The 18,306-nt window shown below is 44.6% G+C and overlaps 1 protein-coding gene across 6 annotated transcripts in view; it reads left to right on the forward strand.

Moving 5' to 3' along the window:
• STAB2 (stabilin 2) overlaps positions 1-18,306 on the forward strand; it is a 139,942-nt gene that overhangs the window by 60,812 nt on the left and 60,824 nt on the right. For all 6 annotated transcript variants that reach the window (XM_043541910.1, XM_037879700.2, XM_037879695.2 and 3 more), the window contains 8 exons: positions 2,232-2,279; positions 5,867-6,003; positions 6,391-6,502; positions 8,088-8,165; positions 8,370-8,468; positions 8,583-8,690; positions 12,889-13,020; positions 15,771-15,899. In XM_043541910.1, the coding sequence (XP_043397845.1) occupies positions 2,232-2,279; positions 5,867-6,003; positions 6,391-6,502; positions 8,088-8,165; positions 8,370-8,468; positions 8,583-8,690; positions 12,889-13,020; positions 15,771-15,899 (843 nt within the window). The remainder of the gene's footprint in view (positions 1-2,231; positions 2,280-5,866; positions 6,004-6,390; positions 6,503-8,087; positions 8,166-8,369; positions 8,469-8,582; positions 8,691-12,888; positions 13,021-15,770; positions 15,900-18,306) is intronic.

An 18,306-nucleotide genomic window follows, 5' to 3' on the forward strand; every position in this document is an offset into this window, starting at 1 on the left:
AAAAAAAGGAGGCTAAGAGGCTTTGCAGGTGGAAAGCTTTCTCTGTAGCTGGATAGTTCAAGGCGATAAGCAGTAAGCCGTTTGTCCTGAACTCACCCAGCTAATGACAGTTCCAGCCCCTGCCTAGGGCAGAAAGGCATATAAAAAAAATCTACCCCTCTTTGGGAGGGAGGCATTTTGCAGGAATACATTTAAAGTATGTTTGTAACAAAACAAAAGTTAGATGTAAGAATGCTTACTGTCAGGAGGGGCATTTTAGGTTGTGGAGGAGTGGGGGTATAGGAGTGAGGGGTTTGGGGCTACATCAAGGGGAGCAGGGATAAATGGGGATGGGGAGGGACACTGGGAAAGGGACATGGGGGTGAGTGGCAGGTGGACTGGAGGAGAATAGGGAGAGCTCCAGATAGCGTGTGCCCAGATCTCAGGGCTCCTACACCGTCAGAAAAGTCTGAGTCCCCCTCCCTGCCCCTCTCATGTAAGTTGGAAAATGGGGGCCTTGCCTCTGTGGGAGTGTCTGAGCCCTGCTCTCAGTCTCTTTATAATGAGCAACCACAGCTCCCACTGCAATCTGAGAGGACCTAAAATGTCAATCCTGGGTGACAGTACATGGAGATGCAGGGTTTCAATACAGAATTGTGTGGATTATGTCAAACAGAAGGCACTGGGCTCTTCTTGCCATGGGTATTGTCAATAGTGAGGTGGGATAGAAGAGCAGTCCGTGGATTTAATGATGAGTGGGGGAAAGTATAGATTTAGATAGTAACCTGTGTGCACATGTAAAGGGGTTGTAAAAGGGTCTGAGGCGGCTGTTAAATTTTGCCAGTGGTATTTTGTTGGAGTAGGCTCCATGTCTGAGTGTAGAGCAAGTGCAGGGAGTGCCTGTGCATTACAGTGAACAGGCAGAGTATGAGAAAGTACATTATGGGTGATATGGGGACAACACTCAAAGAAGACAGAGTTTAGGTTGCATGGTGTGACAGGGTCGAACCAGATGGCTATAGGAGAGTAATAGAAGGCAGATATATTAGCCCCAGGCTAAGTAGGTCCCTTTTCCCTGGGTAAGGTAACAGGGAAGGTTCCAGAACAATCAGGAACCTTCTGGAGACAATTAAGGCAGGCTAATCAGGGCACCTAGGTTTTAAAAAGGAGCTCACTTCAGTTTGTGGTGTGCATGTGATGAGCTGGGAGCAAGAGGCACTAGGAGCTGAGAGTGAGAACACGGACTGTTGGAGGACTGAGGTGTACAAGCATTATCAGACACTAGGAGGAAGGTCCTATGGTGAGGATAAAGAAGGTGTTGGGAGGAGGCCATGGGGAAGTAGCCCAGGGAGTTGTAGCTGTCGCACAGCTGTTCCAGGAGGCACTCTAGACAGCTGCATTCCACAGGGCTCTGGGCTGGAACCCAGAGTAGAGGGCGGGCCCGGGTTCCCCCCAAATCCTCCCAACTCCTGGTCAGACACAGGAGGAGTCAACCTGGACCGTGAATTCAGAAAAACGGCCAAGCTGAGGGCTGCCGTGAAGCTCCAAGGTGAGCAAATCCGTCAATAAGCGCAAGACCCACCAAGGTAGAGCAGGAACTTTGTCACAATGGGCAAACAACCTTAATTCAGTATTTCTTTGTTTCCACAAGTCTGAGTTTTTCTGAACTTAACATTCTGGAAGGGCACAGACTATCACCAGGCAACATTAACTCTGTGTTAATGACTTTATCATTTAATTTATATTGTGATAGTGCCTAGGTGTCCCAGTCATGGTCCGTGACCCCATTGTGCTAGGTGGTGTACATACAGCACAAAAACAAAGAATTCTCTTTTGATTTATTTGGGATTTAGTTAAGACAAGATTTGTACTTGAATATTTAGAGATAAAATGTTTAGCCCAAAGTTAGACACCTATACATTAAATGATAAAGTCATTGACACATGCATATTTAAGCATTAGGTGGCCTGATTTTCAGAGGAGTTGAGCTTTCACAACTCCCACTGAAACCAAAGTGTACCATAGTACTAGGAAAATGTTACTGTTTGATTGCTGATGATACAACTGCCACTGTCCTCATTTGGTATGCCTACTGAACCCCTGCATCTCCATGTAATAGCACCCAGGACAGACATTCTGTGTCACCACAGACTGCAATAGCAGCTGTAGGTGCTCATTACCTCTGAAAATCAGACCACTTATATAGGTCTTATGAATAACCACTGTATTCATTCTTCTCTTTATTGGATCAGGAGTTGTCTGCTCTGTCAGAGGCAGCTGGATTTAACCAATGGGTTAATGTGAGTATACTTTTGTTTGAGGAAAATACTATCCTTTTAATATATAGAAACATGGATCTCTAGTGATGTTCCCATCAAATAATATGGTCCAAGATCTGTACTGACATGAACAGGTGAATACGTGTACTTCGGGGCAGAATCCGGTCATCTAATTCTTCTGCATTGAGGCCAAATTCCAGCTCCAATCTCAATAGATGCAGAAGTTCCACTGGCAGAGGAACCAATGCCAGTTCTAGTATATGGGGTGAGAGGCTGCATACAGAGCTCAGCTCTATGGGCATGCAGATGACATCAGATTTCACCACAGAGCAGGTCCTCCTATCTGCCCCTTGGTGAGAAGGCTGCATAAGGTCTGTGGCACTCATGGCTGCTGTAGCCTCCACAGCAAAGGGGATGGGAGAAGAATTCTTTCTCTCGCATATTTGCACAGTGCTGGATGGCATGAAAATCCTAAACTGTGTGTGGTCATCATTCTGACTTTCAGAGCAAGTGAGGAGGAACCCACCATCTGCACTGACTTGATTGAACCATAGAAAATGAATGAGCAGATAAATCACAATAGAATGTCTGACTGTATAGTAGGGTTAGAAACACCTGTTTGAACAAAATGAGAAGTGTTCCAAACAAATGGATTCATATATGCCAGATCACTCCTGTAATGTGACACTTCCAACTCCAAAGAGCTTACAGTCTAAATATAAGACAAGAGACAATTGGTCGATACAACAAATAGATGGAGCAAGCACAGGGTAACAGACAGACCCTTAGGAACAGTATGACAAGCAGCAGTCATAGCATGCCAGCTGCCTAACCATTGTCACATTTAGTGTAGCCATCATGGCCGAGAGGACTTGGAGGATAATGTGGCTAATTGTAAAATAGTTATCTGGCTGCCTGCTTGATTCAGGTTCTCAAACAGCAGCATATTCCATTGGCAATTTTACAGACAGAAAACAACAAAACCAGAGTGGAAATAAGTACATGTAGTCATGTATTAGGAGTCAAGTATTACGAAAGTGCTGCTAGGTTTGCACAAAACTCGTCAGGTGGTAGAGGGGAGAAAGAGAAGAGTGAACACACTATGCGGGGAGCAGACCACAAAGCCTATTGAAATAGGGATATGGACATTCCTGCTCTACTTCAGAGAAACTCCACCTCTTAAAATTAAAGAACTGTAGTGTTAAAAAATATATTCTTCTATAGCAGGAGGTTCTCAAACATCATTGTACTGTGACCCCCCGAGACCCGCCTCCATGCAGGGGGGCCAAAGCCGAAGCCCAAGGGCTTCACCTTCAGCCTCAAGCGGGGGGCCTGTAACCCGAGCCCTGCCACCCAGGGCAGAAGCCAAAGCCCGAGCCCCGCCACTCAGGGTGGAAGTCCTTGGGCTTTGTCCCCAGGTGATGGGGCTCAGCCTTCAGCCCCTGGCCTCAGCAAGTCTAACACGAGGCCTGGCGACCCCATTAAAACAGGGTCGCAACCCACTTTGGGGTCCCGACCCACAGTTTGAGAACTGGTGTTCTATAGTGTCGCATTCCCCACTTGTCTATTAGAAGAGACAGTGCAACTTCCATGATTTTAACATCTCAGGTGAGTAGCAAGTTCTATTCTTTATATTTGTGTGATGCTCCTTCTCCCATTACATAGATATTGTTCATGGTGCTCTTGTATTTATAATTACAGCTATCTAAATAACCTACCAAAAATACTTTAAATCAATGATATGTATTGTCTTAATTATCTCCTATCAAAATCCCTAGCCTCCCCCATTCCCTTCAGTCTTTCCTCCACGCCACACCCATGGTCACATACCACCTAATATTTATTTTTTTCAGTTCCATTGTCTTGAAACACAAGTCAAGTATTCTGTTAAAGGATAAGAAGTACAGGGTTCTTGAAGTAGGTTTGTCCTCAGATTTTACTCCAACACAGTAAGAATCCTAGCCATCTAGAAGTGGTTAACAAGACATCAGTTGTCATCGGCCTTTACTCATATCCTTTTCAGTTGCAAAATAGTTTCATAAAAAGCAGGAACTGGGAAATCAAAGCACAGTGACTATCCGAGATTGTACAAATCAGATCTTGGCCCTTAGATACTTATTGCTAGCTGTGCATATTGCACAGAAAGAGACTGTGGGCCTGATCGAAAGCCCATAAGAATCAGTAGGAATCTTTCTACTGACTTCAGTGGGCCTTGAATCAGGCCCTATGGTTGCCTGAGCTATGTTCCAATGCTGATGTTTTGGTGGTAGAGGAAAACCTCTCTGGATCAAATGGTGTTTGATAAGACAAGCAAACAGGGAGGTCTTTTTCTGGGCATATTTTTAACTTCATACTCTAGCAGGAATGTTCATGTTTATACATTTTCATACCTGCATGCTGTTTTTTCCTACAGACTAGGAAGGAAGAGGGAGATTGTTATTGTTAGTTCTATTTTTAAATACTTGGGAGGCCCTCAGATGCTTGTGGCAATGGTGACTTGAAAGATGACACTAGCAGATACAATTCCCAACTATTTCAAGGGGCTGGTTTCTGCACAATTCTCCTTTCTTGACACTGAAATGACAAAAGTGATGAAGGAGCACCAGGAAGAGCCCATGGCCAGTCTCCAGGCAGCACACAAGCTAGGGCAAGGCAAAACCTGAACCTCTTGCTCCATGGAAATTTACAAGAGTGAAATTAGCAAATTTTGGTGGTGCTGATGGTATTTTGTTTTGTTTTATGAGAAAGAGGTTATACTGAGGTTAATCCTTTTAATCTCTCCTCCCCAGTTTCTTCCACAGCCTAAGATCCAACACTGCTAAATGAAACACGAGTTAGCATACTCAAACATTAGCAGCCTACAGCCCTATGTTAAAACTGGGATTGTCAACAGCACCTGAAGGGAATTAGGCACCCAAATCCTATTGAAATTCATTGAGAGTTAGATGCATAACTCCCTTATGGTTCTTGGAAAAATCTCTGCTTAAATGTACAGTCTTTCAAATAAAGAAAAGGAGTACTTGTGGCACCTTCACGAAAGCTTATGCTCAAATAAATTGGTTAGTCTCTAAGGTGCCACAAGTACTCCTTTTCTTTTTGCGAATACAGACTAACACGGCTGTTACTCTGAAACCAGTCTTTCAAATGTGAATCTTGTATCAGGCAGATTACCTATTTCATGGCTATTAACTCTATTCATCCTGTTTCTTAAATACTTCTGCCTACCCTTCATGGGTACTTCAGTTGCAACTATTATCAAGCAGCAGTAGTAACCAAAATATTTTTTTAATTCAAATACATAAAATAAATGACATAGTACAATAGTTGTGTAGATTGACTTGTTTTTTATGGTTATATTAAAATTGGTTCTTATCCTTATTAAGATTGTTTCTATTCTTCATACACGGACCAAAAATTCACTGTTTTGGCTTTCCACACATTTTTTGTAGCTCTCTTTGTAGCCATTGGTTCAAATCATTAGGCTACTTAATGGTTCTTCCTCCCCACACCAATCACAGGACAACTCATATCCGGAACCCTATTAAAAGGGTCACCTGATGACACATAAGCTTAGGATATACAATATAACACATTTTACTCTGATTCAGGAGGCTTCAATAAACACAGTCTTGTCAGCGACTTCAAATTTAACCATCCTTGTGCCTTCCCTTCGAGCAATTGAAAACATGGATCAAGATGAGAAAGCCTTTTGGATGTCAAAGACTAACATTGCAACCCTACTAAAGTACGTTGATGTTTTCTTTAATATTTGATGCATCTGATTCTTTAAATGAATTGGTTTTCAATGCAAATATCATTTTGATTTGAACTCATTACAGCGAGGCAGCTTTTACATCCTTAAAGACAGTGAGTCAGATTCTCCTTTTTTACACTGAAATGGTAATCCCATTGAAGACAATTATTTATTATTTGTATCATTACTGTGGTGTTTAGATCCGCAGCTGAGACCAGGGCCCAACTGTGCTATGCACTGAACAAACAACCCCAACTTTACCCCAGCGTAGCTCAAAGCAGAATCTGTCCTAGAAAGCGTGGTCTGAAACGCCATGTTTATTTATCTGCAAGCTGTAAGAAAATACAAACATTAGAATCCAGCTGAATTTCCTTTTAGGTATCATGTATTAGTGGGAGCTTATAGACTTGCTGACCTCCAGAATTTATCATCTGACACACTGGCCACATCTCTGCATAACAATTTCCTGCATCTGTCTAAAGAAAGTGAGGTAAGATCGCTTGTCAACCAGCTTGAAATCCCATTTTGCTCTCAGTCCATCAGTAGTGCTATAATAATATTAATACCCATGTATATGCTTACATTTAAAGATGCCTATAACATAGGCATTAAAGTAATTTCTCTATAACATTCTCTCACTGTTGGGTTCTCTGACAAGTACTGTTTTCTCTACTGCTTTATCTAGACAGCCAGACTGTGACTCATCAATTCTTATATGTATATTATTGGTATTGTTGTAGCAGACAGAAACCCTAAATGATCAGAGCCCCATTGTAAGGGGGTACGCATAGGAAAGCACAATCCATACCCTGAAGAGTTTACCCTCTAATTTACACAAGACACATCAAGCAAGTATAACAAACAATACTGGGAGGCAAGAGGGAGGGAGGATTAGGGTAATAGTAATACCATGCAACTACATTGGCTGACTGCATGCACAGCTTGATGGTCCCAAATCATTTGAAAGTATTTTTAAAGATAAATAAGCTGAAGCCAGGTGTCCTTGACCACCTCTCAACCTAGCCTTCAGAAGTTGGCTGATTTATTGTAGGAATCTATACACGTTTCCAGGAATATGCGAACTCCATAGTATTTAGTCCCTTGAAGGAGTATTCTTTGGGGGAGCATGTTGAAGAGGTTCCACTAAGCCAGTGAAGCTTTGGGAATGCACCGACGTCTCAAAATTACTGAGGGCTAGATGGTGTTCTTAGCATGCAAGCCGTAATAAGAGAAGCAGCGCCTAGGTGCACCACCTCAAAAGAAGCACCAGGAGGTTCTGCCTCAGAAGCACAATTCCTCCTGCGGCTCCTTAAGTACATTTGGGGGGGAAAGTAAGTAATTTACTTCACCTATTTAAAGAAGCCAGCATGCTGCCTCCATGCAGCTAGTCAGTTGTGCTGGCCTGCATGTAGGGAACAGAGCTGGGCAAATAACTGATTTTTCAGTTCAGTGTCAGGTCCAAACAAACAAAAACAAAACACACCTGGGGAAAAAAAGTATGGTTTAGACTGAACCGAATGGGAAATTTTTCAGAATTTGTGGTGAATCATAAAAGTTGGTTTTAGATCAGAGATCCAAACCCATGTCTCCCACATGCCAGGCAAGTACCCAGACCACTGGGTTAAATATTACCAGGGGCCAACAGTGGAAGCACCAGTACTGACCCACCTCCCTCTTTTTCCAGTCATTTTGTGATTGGCCAAAGCTATTTCTGTCAATTGGTGACCAGTTTCAGGGTAACAAACTGCATTTTTGTCAACTATTCATCTGAAAAATTTCACCCAGCTCTAGTAGGGAAGACAGAACCACAATGCCACCTATTCCCCAACCAGTTTCCTCAGAGCAAATCATCAGGGGTGCAGCCCCTGTGCTCCAGGACTGAATCTGGGGAGCCCTAACATGGCCTAGGCCGGGGGAGGAATGCTTACTGTCTCCCATGCACCTTGCTTGACCACGTTAGATAAGGATACCGTCTAGCTCTATGTAAACAGTTAGACAGGTGGCAGTCTGCTGCACACAATCAGCAAACTGGTGTAACTGTGATTAAAAGTAAACCCTAGTCCTTTTCTTTCCAGAACATCACTATTGAAGGAGCTAACATTGTCGTTGGTGATATTGCAGCCACGAATGGAATCATCCATGTTATTGATAAGGTACATCACCATGTAATTAAAAAGTTAGCACCCTGCTCTCTATTCCTTTGCCTCCTGAGCAAGGCAATACAAATTGGATGGGGAAACAGCCAACAGCTGTGGAAAAATATTGTATGGTACATCAATTTATTCTATTTCCAGTCCTTGCAGCTGCAAGCATGGTATATGTCAATATATTGACATTGTTTGTATGTTTGATTTCAGGTTCTAACACCACTCAGAGGTCTGAGTGGCACATTGCCAAAACTGCTGGCCCGCTTAGAACAGATGCCTGATTACTCCATTTTCAGGGGTTATGTTATTGCAAGTATTCATACTATTTTAAGAATGCAAGTAATTCTCTAGACTATGTGTGTTTGGGCTGGTAGCAGAATATCATTACAAGGTGTTGTTTTTTTTTATGTCTTTCCACAACAGCAATATAGGCTGGCAAATGAAATAGAAGCAGCTAACACTTACACAGTTTTTGCCCCAAATAATGATGCAATTGAAAGTTACCTCAGGAATAAAAAGTCTGCCACTCTGGTATGTATTATACACAAGTCTTGTCTTATCAGCTGAACACGCCATTTCAGTTTCAAAACTGCTACTGCTCCACAGAATGGATGACAATAAAATGAATAAAACAGCAGGGTCTGGGTTTTGCAAAAAGTCAGTTAAGTTGGCTTAAAACCAAAAGAGGCAGGTGGGGATGGGTTCATGAGCTATTCTCCCCCAAATAATGGGAAGTTCTAATTATCATTCTTGGGTTTTGTCCATTTCTACTTGAAAATAACGGGTATAATGTTATTAGTAATGCTTTTCCTCAGTGGATCTCAAAGCACTTTACAAAGGTGATATCATTATGCTTGTTTTGCAAATGGGGAAATTGAGACACAAAGAAGTGAAGTAATTTACCTGAGGTCACCCAGCAGGCCAGCAGCAGAGCCAAGAATAGAACCTAGATCTCCTAAGCCCTGGTCTAGTAATCTATCTGCTAGGCAACACTACCTGTTTTGTTCATGAACGTCAACCTCCTGAAAAACTGTGCCAATACTATTTTAGTTCTCTAATGATACAATGTTATTATTTCTATATCACCTTCCTGGAAAAATCCATAATGAGCATTTGAAAGGGTATCCCTTGAGAGCTGCCTTTTCACTTGGAAAACTGAACCTGGTTTTAAAAATATTAGTTAACTATATGACAATGCAGCTAGACATGGACAGCAACATCAAGACCTTCAGCCTCACAGAGTTCAGGCCTAAGGGTTTGTCTACACTTACAGTGCTGCAGCTGTGAAGACACTACCTACACAGACAAGAGAACATCTCCTGCTGTCAGCATAGGTACTTCACCTCCCCAAGAGGCAATAGTTATGTCAACAGGAGAAGCCCTCCTGTCAACATAAAGCTGTCTATGCCAGGAGTTAAGTCAGTATAACTGCATCGCTCAGGGGTGTAGATTTTCCACACCCCTGAGTGGTGGTGTTATACTGACATAAATTGGTAGTGTGAGTCTGCAACGCTCATGAATGAAACTAAGCTCAGATGAGCTGCCCTGCCTAAGTCAACTCACACACAGGTATTTCCAGGATCAAACTTTCAGAATGTAAAAAGCTTAATGGGTGGTCTATTAAGTTTCTTCTTTTAAATTGAATAGAAAGTAGAGTTGGGCAATGCTGTGGATGATTTCGGTTTTCAAAAGCCAGTCTATCAGGCTTTGGTACTGCAGAAACAGACGTTTAGCAGCTGAATCCCCACTGTAACTGCACCCTGAAATTTGGGTTAAGAATGGGTTAGTGGAAAAATGGTTTTAATTTGGCCCTTCTTTAAAAGGTAATTAAACCAAGAGCAAGCAGTGACTGGTAGGTGCACACACTAGATCAGGCTTTTCCTTTCTATGTATCCCTCATCTTTTCCTATTATTTATTCAGTCATATGGAGGTTTCATTTCTTGCTTTTCTGCCACTATATATTGTACCTGCAGTTTTCCTGTGGGGCTCCTCTTGGCCACAGTCACTGATTGCCTGTGTTTGAGGTGCGGCTCCCTGAAAGGCAGAAGCAGGAAGTGGTCAGAGGGCTAGCTCTGCCTGACCTTTTCCCATTTTATAGAAGCTCTACCTTAGAGGGAGGAGTTTGGAGCAGTCACAGGGCCCAATCCTTGATTTCAGTGGGAGCAAAATTTGGCCCAAACAGAACATTGGTCAGGAGGGGTATTTCTCAGCCTGCTGGTGATAGGTGGCAGGAAATATCTCCCTACATTTTAAATGATGATGAGTGAGATTTAATGTTCCCATCCCAAGTGCCCAGTTAGGGGAGATCAGATATCTGAAAACGAAACAGTAGGACTTCTACCCAGTGGGAATTCAAAGTGGAAACTACATTACTGCATGAAAAAAAGCCAAGTGACATAGCGAAATTTACAAATGTCATAGTTTGGAGTCATTTCTTTCACTAGAGTGAATCTCTGAAAGACCTAAAGAGCATGACATGACATGAATTTTAAGATGTAAATTGGAAGAACATTCTAAACATGTTCCACATATATTAGCCTTCTGGGCAGGTGACAGCAGGGTTAAAAATAGATTGGCTTCCTGAAAAACAAAACAGGCTTGCTAAAAGTGGAACATCTAAAGTAAGACGTTCAAATGGGAATTAGGCTCTTAAGTCCCTTAGGATACATCTATGCTGCAAAAAGAAAAAGAAAAAAATTTCAGAGCCTGGATCAACTGACTTGGGCTTGTGGTGCTCATGCTACAGGGCTAACAATAGCACTGTAGACTTCCCCACTCAGGCTGGAGCCCAGGTTCTGAGACCCTTCCCCCTCGCTGGGTTTCAGAGCCAGAACTTTTACACTGCTATTTTTAGCCCCGTAGCATGAGCCTGAGTCAGTGGACCTGGGCTGAGACATGCTGCCACTCATCTTTATTTGCAATGTAGATGTAGACTCAGGTGCTCTTGAAAATTATTCCCCTGATCCCACAAGTCCATTGCAAGCAGAACAGTCCACTAAAACAAAGCATTCCTGACCATACAAAATGTATGTTACAAAGTAACTCCAGCAAGATGGGAAAAGACCTGAAGACACACAAAAACCATTTTAAAATCAGATTTCAGAGTGGTAGCCGTATTAGTCTGTGTATCAGCAAAAAACAATGAGGAGTCCTTGTGGCACCTTAGAGACTAACAAATTTATTTGGGCATAAGCTTTTGTGGGCTAGAACCCACTTCATCGTATCCATGGAGTGAAAATACAGGAGCTGGTATAAATACATGAAAGGATGGGGGGTTGCTTTACCAAGTGTGAGGTCAGTCTAACGAGTTAAATCAATTAACAGCAGGATACCAAGGGAGGAAAAATAACTTCTGAAGTGGTAAGAGAGTGGCCCATTACAGACAGTTGACAAGAAGGTGTGAGTAACAGTAGGGAGAAATTAGTATTGGGGAAATTAAGTTTAGGTTTTGTAATGATCCAACCACTCCCAGTCTTTATTCAGGCCTAATCTGATGGTATCTAGTTAATTCCAGTTCTGCAGTTTCACGTTGGAGTCTGTTTTTGAAGTTTTTTTGTTGAAGAATTGCCACTTTGAGGTCTGTTATTGAGTGACCAGAGAGACTGAAGTGTTCTCCTGCTGGTTGTTGAATGTTATGATTCCTGATGTCAGATTTGTGTCCATTTATTCTTTATTCTACGCAAAAGAATTCTTTCTAATTATCAGGAGAGTTACGCACTGGAATAGGCTTCCAAAGTTGGTTGTGGAATCCCTGTCATTGGAGATTTTTAAGAACAGGTTGGATATACATCTGTCAGGAATGGTCTAAGTTAGGGGTTCTCAAACTGGAGGTCGTGACCTCTCAGGGGGTCCCAAAGTCATTATGGAGGGGGAGGGTCGTGAGCTTCAGCCTTCACCCTCAAACTATGCTTTGCCTCCAGCATTTATAATAGCGTTAAACATAAAAATTGTGTTTTTAATTTGTAAGGGGGGGTGTCTCACTCAGGTTTGCTGTATGAAAAGGGTAGCCAATGCAAAAGTTTGAGAACCACTGGTTTAGGTTTACTTGATCCTGCCTCAGCACAGGGGGCTGGACTCGATGACTTTGCGGTCTCTTCCAGCCCTACATTTCTATGATTCTATGGAGAGCTCCTCAACATGCAGGATTTTATGTAAAATGAATTAGTTAAGATTGGGGTGTAGCCCAACAATCAATCTTGCTAACTCTCCCCAAAATCCATCGGCCAGCCCTATGCACAGAAATATAGCAATTGCCGTAGTGGCTCAGACTAGAGTAGTTTGCTTCCACCAGTGGCCAATACCAGATGCTGAAGGAGAAAGTACAACAAACTCCATAATAGACAATATGGAATAACCTGCCCATGGGGAAGTTTCTTCCTAAACCCTGGTAGTCAGTAAGTGGCTTTGTCCCCAGCATAAGAGCCCATAACCTGTCTACATGTCTGTGCTTTGTTATTAGAGAGACGAGGTAGAGGAGATAGTATCTTTGAATGCACCAATTTACCTATTAATTATTAAGATATTACCTCACCCACTGTGTGTCTCTAATATCCTGGGACCAACTAGGCTACCACAACACTGCAAACAATATGCTGTGCTATGTAACTCATTGGGGGATGAGAGAAATATTTCACCCAAACCGTTTGCCGACTAAGCTGAACATTTAGTGAGGGCACCTTTGTTAAAACGTTGGCAGCACGTCACTGGCTTACCCCCCGTGTCTTGCAGGACGAGGACCAAATCCGATATCACATTGTGTTGGAGGAAAAGCTCTTGAAGAACGACATGCACAATGGCATGCACAGGGAGACCATGCTTGGGTTTTCCTATCAAGTGGGATTCTTTCTGCACAACGGCCAGGTGCTACTGTCTGTGTTTAAATGTAGAAACATGTTTTCTTCACTACAGGAATGAAACTTCTATCTTAAATTGAAATGCAGGCAACAAGAGCTATTGACTCATTGTTGCCTTCTGACACCTTAATATTATAAGAGATCCCACTCAAATATGCTGTTGAGTCTCCAGACGGTCTAGACCAGGGGTGGGCAAACTACGGCCCGCGGCCGGATCCAGCCCCTCAGGGCTTTGGATCCAGCCCGTGGGATTGCCCCCTGTGGTGCCGCAGGCCCCGCCCCACTCTCAGAAGTGGCCAGCACCACTTCCCTGGGGCCCCGGGGAGGGGGGCAGAGGGCTCCGTGCATTGCCTTTGCCTCCAGCCACCGCCCCCCGCAGCTCCCATTGGCCGGGAATGGGGAACCGCGGCCAATGGGAGCTTCGGGGGAGGTACCTGGAGGCGCAGCAAGGGCAGTGCACGGAGCCCTATGCCCCCCCTGGGGGCACACAGGGACGTGGTGCTGGCCGCTTCCCAGAAAGGCACAGCGTGGGGCCAGGGCAGGCATGCAGGGAGCCTGCCCTGGCCCTGGTGCACGCCGCTGCCACCCCGGAGCCGCTTTAGATAAGCGGCGCTGGGCCGGAGGCCAAACCCCTTCTTCACCCCGCCCCCCAACTCCCTGCCCTAAGCCCCCTGCATGCACCTCGCACCCCTCCTGCACCCCAACTCCCTGTCCTGAGCCCCCTGCTGCACCCTGCACCCCTGTGCACCCCAACCCCCTGCCCTGTGCCCCCTGTCACACCCCGCACCACTCCTGCACCCCAACCCCCTGCCCTGAGCTCCCTCCCGCAGTCCGCACCCCTCCTGCACCCCTGCCCTGAGTCCCCTTCTGCACTCTGCACCCCTCTTGCACTCCAACCCGCTTCCCTGAGCCCCCTCATACACTCCACAGCCCTCCTCTGCCCCAATCCCTTGCCCTGAGCCTGTTCCTGCACACCGCACCCTCTCCCACACCCCAACCCCCTGCCCCGGCCCTGCATACAATTTCCCCACCCAGATGTGGCCCTCGGCCCAAAAAGTTTGCCCAACCCTGGTCTAGACAAAGCCTGCTTAATTCAAAGTCACACTGGAAGGGACCTTTGACAGGATTTAAATTATGCTGTTCAGATTTAGCTTCTGATTTTACAAGACAATATGATGGTCTCACACATCTGGTGGCTAGAGACCTGCATTGCAAAGCAATCATTAATCCTATTTCTAACAGCTTTTCTGGAGATTCTCTTTTAATTTTAAAAATAGTAGTAATATTGATTTGTAGTTTTTATAACCCCTTTCATCCCAGGAGCTCAAAGCATTTTGCAGTATTAGTGAATTTACCCTCACAACACCCTTATGTTCACGAGGAACCTAAGGGGCAGGGCCTGCCCAAATCTGTGGCAAAACCAGAAAAACAACCCAGACCTCCTTGCTCCTGGTCCTATTCTCTAGTCACAGTATATAGCCCTGTGGCAGTGTAGGCACACCCCATCCCCTACCAGGGTAGATAGTGGGTGTGACGACACTGAGGTTATTGTCTACCTGACTGTCTCAGACCTCACCACACTGAGGTCCAAGAGTCAAAGTGAAAGCAGTGGTCCTTGGGTCTGGGGCTGCGTGACCTAGTGACGAGCCTCAATACAGCAGCCCTTGTGTTCAGGGCAGCGTGACTTACTGACCAGCGTCAATACATCAGCCCTTGTGTTCAGGGCAGTGCGGCCTAAAGGCCAGAGTCAATACAGCGGCCCTTGCGTTCAGGACAACATGGCCTAGAGGCCAGAGTCAATACAGCGGCCTTTGTGTTCAGGGCATTGTGGCCTAGCGGCCAGACACAATATAACAGCCCTCAGATACAAGGCAGTGCGGCCTAGTGGCCAGAGTCAATATAATAGCCCCCAGATACAGGGCACTATGGCCTAGAGGCCAATACCCAAGGGGCCACCACTAGGGGGATGGCGGCCTGGGTAGTGGGGCACAGGCCCACCCAACTCCACCAGGCCCAACCCAGGGCCCTATCTGCGGTGGAGTGGTCTGCCACTGGGTCAGCAGGGAATCCAACCAAAACACACAGACCTCGCATGGGTGGAAGATACCCCTCGCCCACCCTCCCTGGGTCACTTCCTACCATGCTTCCTAAAGCTGTAGTCAATGGGGTATCAGGGTCTCCAGACTCCTCAGCATGGGTAATTCCCATTGGCCACAGATCTCCAGCCTGGTTCTCAGGATCTCCAGCTCCCGCAAGCAAGGGCTGTGATGGTTCCACAGCTGGAGATGCCACCAAAGGTCCTCCCTCTCCGGTGCTCAGTCCGGACTGAGCTGGGCCGCTCCCTTTTATACTGGCATAGCACTTGGAGCATGCCGAGTACGGGCTGAGGAGCGGGACTTCCTCCGCCCATAGTGTGGTGTTAACCCCTTCCGGCCCAGGCCAGGGTACGTACACCCCATCACAGGCCCCAGTTCAGCAAAGCACTCAAGTACATCAACGGGACACGAGCATGTGCATAAACCTGATCATGTTCTTAGTTGATTTGATGAATAGGGATGGTTTGAAGAATGGAAGATGTTATGCTGTTCCTTCTTTCTTCCATCACCACTCCAGAGCACTCTTTCAGTCTGGGACCTCCTTGGGCAATATTTTTTGTTATAGCCCCCCAGCTGAGTCTATTTCCTGTGTCAAGTCAGTAGTACTGCTGTGCAGTTCAGCTGATCTACTGTATTTTAATGGACTGCATTTCCTTTACAGCTGTACATAAATGAAGCACCTATAAATTACACAAATATTGCAACTGACAAAGGGGTTATCCATGGACTGGGAAAAATTCTGGAAATCCAGAAGAACAGATGTGATATCAATGATACTGTGATTACAACTGTAAGTTATGTCTTGTTTGAGATTGGTGCTTTAAAATTTGTCATAGATGTTTGTACGAAAATATAACTAAGGCATATTGAACATACTGGATTGTATTGACCAGTCAAAAATGTTTGAATTTTCCACAACAAATTCCTGCAGTAGCTTTGATAGAATATAAAAAGTACTTTGATTCTACACTCAGTATATTAACAGCCTGAATACAATAACAACATCACAGCAGTAAGCCCACTGTCCCCGCCAGATTTCAGTACATCAATACGGGCCCAAATTAACCCACTGCTTTAATAAACACTGATTGGGTTTTGTCCTCTTTTGCTTAATGAAAATACCTTCCAAACAAAACTTTTTACAGGAGAGAAGTTTCATTTTCCATTCTGAGATGTAGATTCCTTCTACACACAGCCATTCCCATTCTTAACCACTAACAAAGGCATTCCTTCCCATTGTGTTCTTAACATAGATCAGACTGATTGACAAATTGCAATGACCAGTGCTTAATTTGTAATGAAAGAGGTGCCAGGGCTCAAGCAATTTTTTTACATTTATAACTGATGCAGCAAGCCCAGAGGTGCAGAGGCTTATGAACTGCCCAAGCCTAGAGGTGCCCTGGCACAAATTAAGCACTGGCTCTACCTTCCTCTGGAGAACAGGATGTGGTTTTCCATGAGGCTGGCAGTCAATGGTTTCCTTACTGGAGAGGCAAATAGGACAGCCCACAGACAGTTCACTTTGCTTGTTTTTAAGGCTGACATGGCACAGAAATTAGACTTGGAAAAGGCATTTTGCTATGCAAGAATTGTGCTTTTTCCAGTTCAAATTTAAGTGACTCAAGCTTTGGTGCTTCTGTTATTTGCCTTGGGAGACTATTGCACAAACTAGCATATTTTGCTGTCAGGCAAATTTTCCTAGTAGCCTACATTTCCCTTTGCTCAGTCTTACACCAGGATTCCTCGGTATAGACACTTGGATCGCCCTAGAAAACTCTTCCCGCAACTAGGTCCCTGATTCAGCAAAGCACTTAAGCATGTCCTTATGTCCCTTTGAAGTCAATGGTACTTAAATATGTGCATAGCTGAATAGGGGCGGTCTTTACTATGTGCTTAAAGTTAACACTTTGTGCTTAAGTGCTTTGCTGAAGCAGGGTTTATGTGCATAGCTGGCTCTACACCAATAGGGATTTCCCCTGTGAGAAGGGAATCCCTAGCTGTCCTGCTAAGGCAGGGGTGGCCAACTTGTGGCTCCAGAGCCACATGTGGCTCTTCAGAAGTTAATATGCGGCTCCTTGTATAGGCACCAACTCTGGGGCTGGAGCTACAGGCGCCAACTTTCCAATGTGCTGGGGGGTGCTCACTGCTCAACCCCGGCTCTGCCCCCACTCCACCCCTTCCCACCCCCTCCCCTGAGCCTGCCGTGCCCTCACTCCTCTCCCTCACTCCCCCCACCCCCGAGCCTCCTGCATGCCACGAAACAGCTGATCGGGAGGTGCGGGGAGGGAGGAGAAGGTGCTGATCAAGCAGGAGGCTCTGGGAGCGGGGAGCAGGGACTGATGAGGGGCTGCTGATGTATTACTGTGGCTCTTTGGCAATGTACACTGGTAAATTCTGGCTCCTTCTCAGGCTCAGGTTGGCCACCCCTGTGCTAAGGCAACTCACCATTACCTTTGTGCTGCCTGAGTTGGATGCAGGGGCAGAGCCAAGGACAAGGATCTGTCCCCTAATGTTATTGCTATGAGGAACTCTTTGGGATGGATTTCCTTTGGCTGTTGGCCCTGTAGAGCCTTTACACTTCTCCACAATGAGAGTTCTTTGGTAGGACTCTTCCTGTGGGAAATCCCTACAGTCCTGCTGTGACGTATGCCCTACATTGCCGGGCAATCCAGCTGCAGTGGTAGTCTTTGATGCTTCGTAGGGCTGTCAAGCGATTAAAAAAATTAATCATGATTAATCGCTTGATTAAAAAAATTGCAATTAATTGCACTGTTCAACAATAATAGAATACCATTTATTTAAATATTTTTGGATGTTTTCTACATTTTCAAATATAATGATTTCAATGAAAACACAGAATACAGAGTGTACAGGGCTCACTTTATAGTTATTTTTGATTACAAGTATTTGAACTATATAAAAACAAAAGAAATAGTATATTTCAATTCACCTTATACAAGTACTGTAGTGCAATCTTTTTATCATGAAAATTGAACTTACAGATTTAGAATTATGTACAAAAAAACCTGCATTCAAAAATAAAACAATGTAAAATTTAAGAGCCTGCAAGTCCACTCAGTCCTACTTCTTCTTCAGCTAATTGCTCAAACAAGTTTGTTTACATTTGTAGAAGATAATGCTGCCTGCTCTGTTTACAATGTCACCTGAAAATGAGAACAGGCATTCACGTAGCACTG

The sequence above is a fragment of the Chelonia mydas genome, chromosome 1 (assembly GCF_015237465.2).
Source record: "Chelonia mydas isolate rCheMyd1 chromosome 1, rCheMyd1.pri.v2, whole genome shotgun sequence".
NCBI lineage: Eukaryota > Metazoa > Chordata > Testudines > Cheloniidae > Chelonia > Chelonia mydas.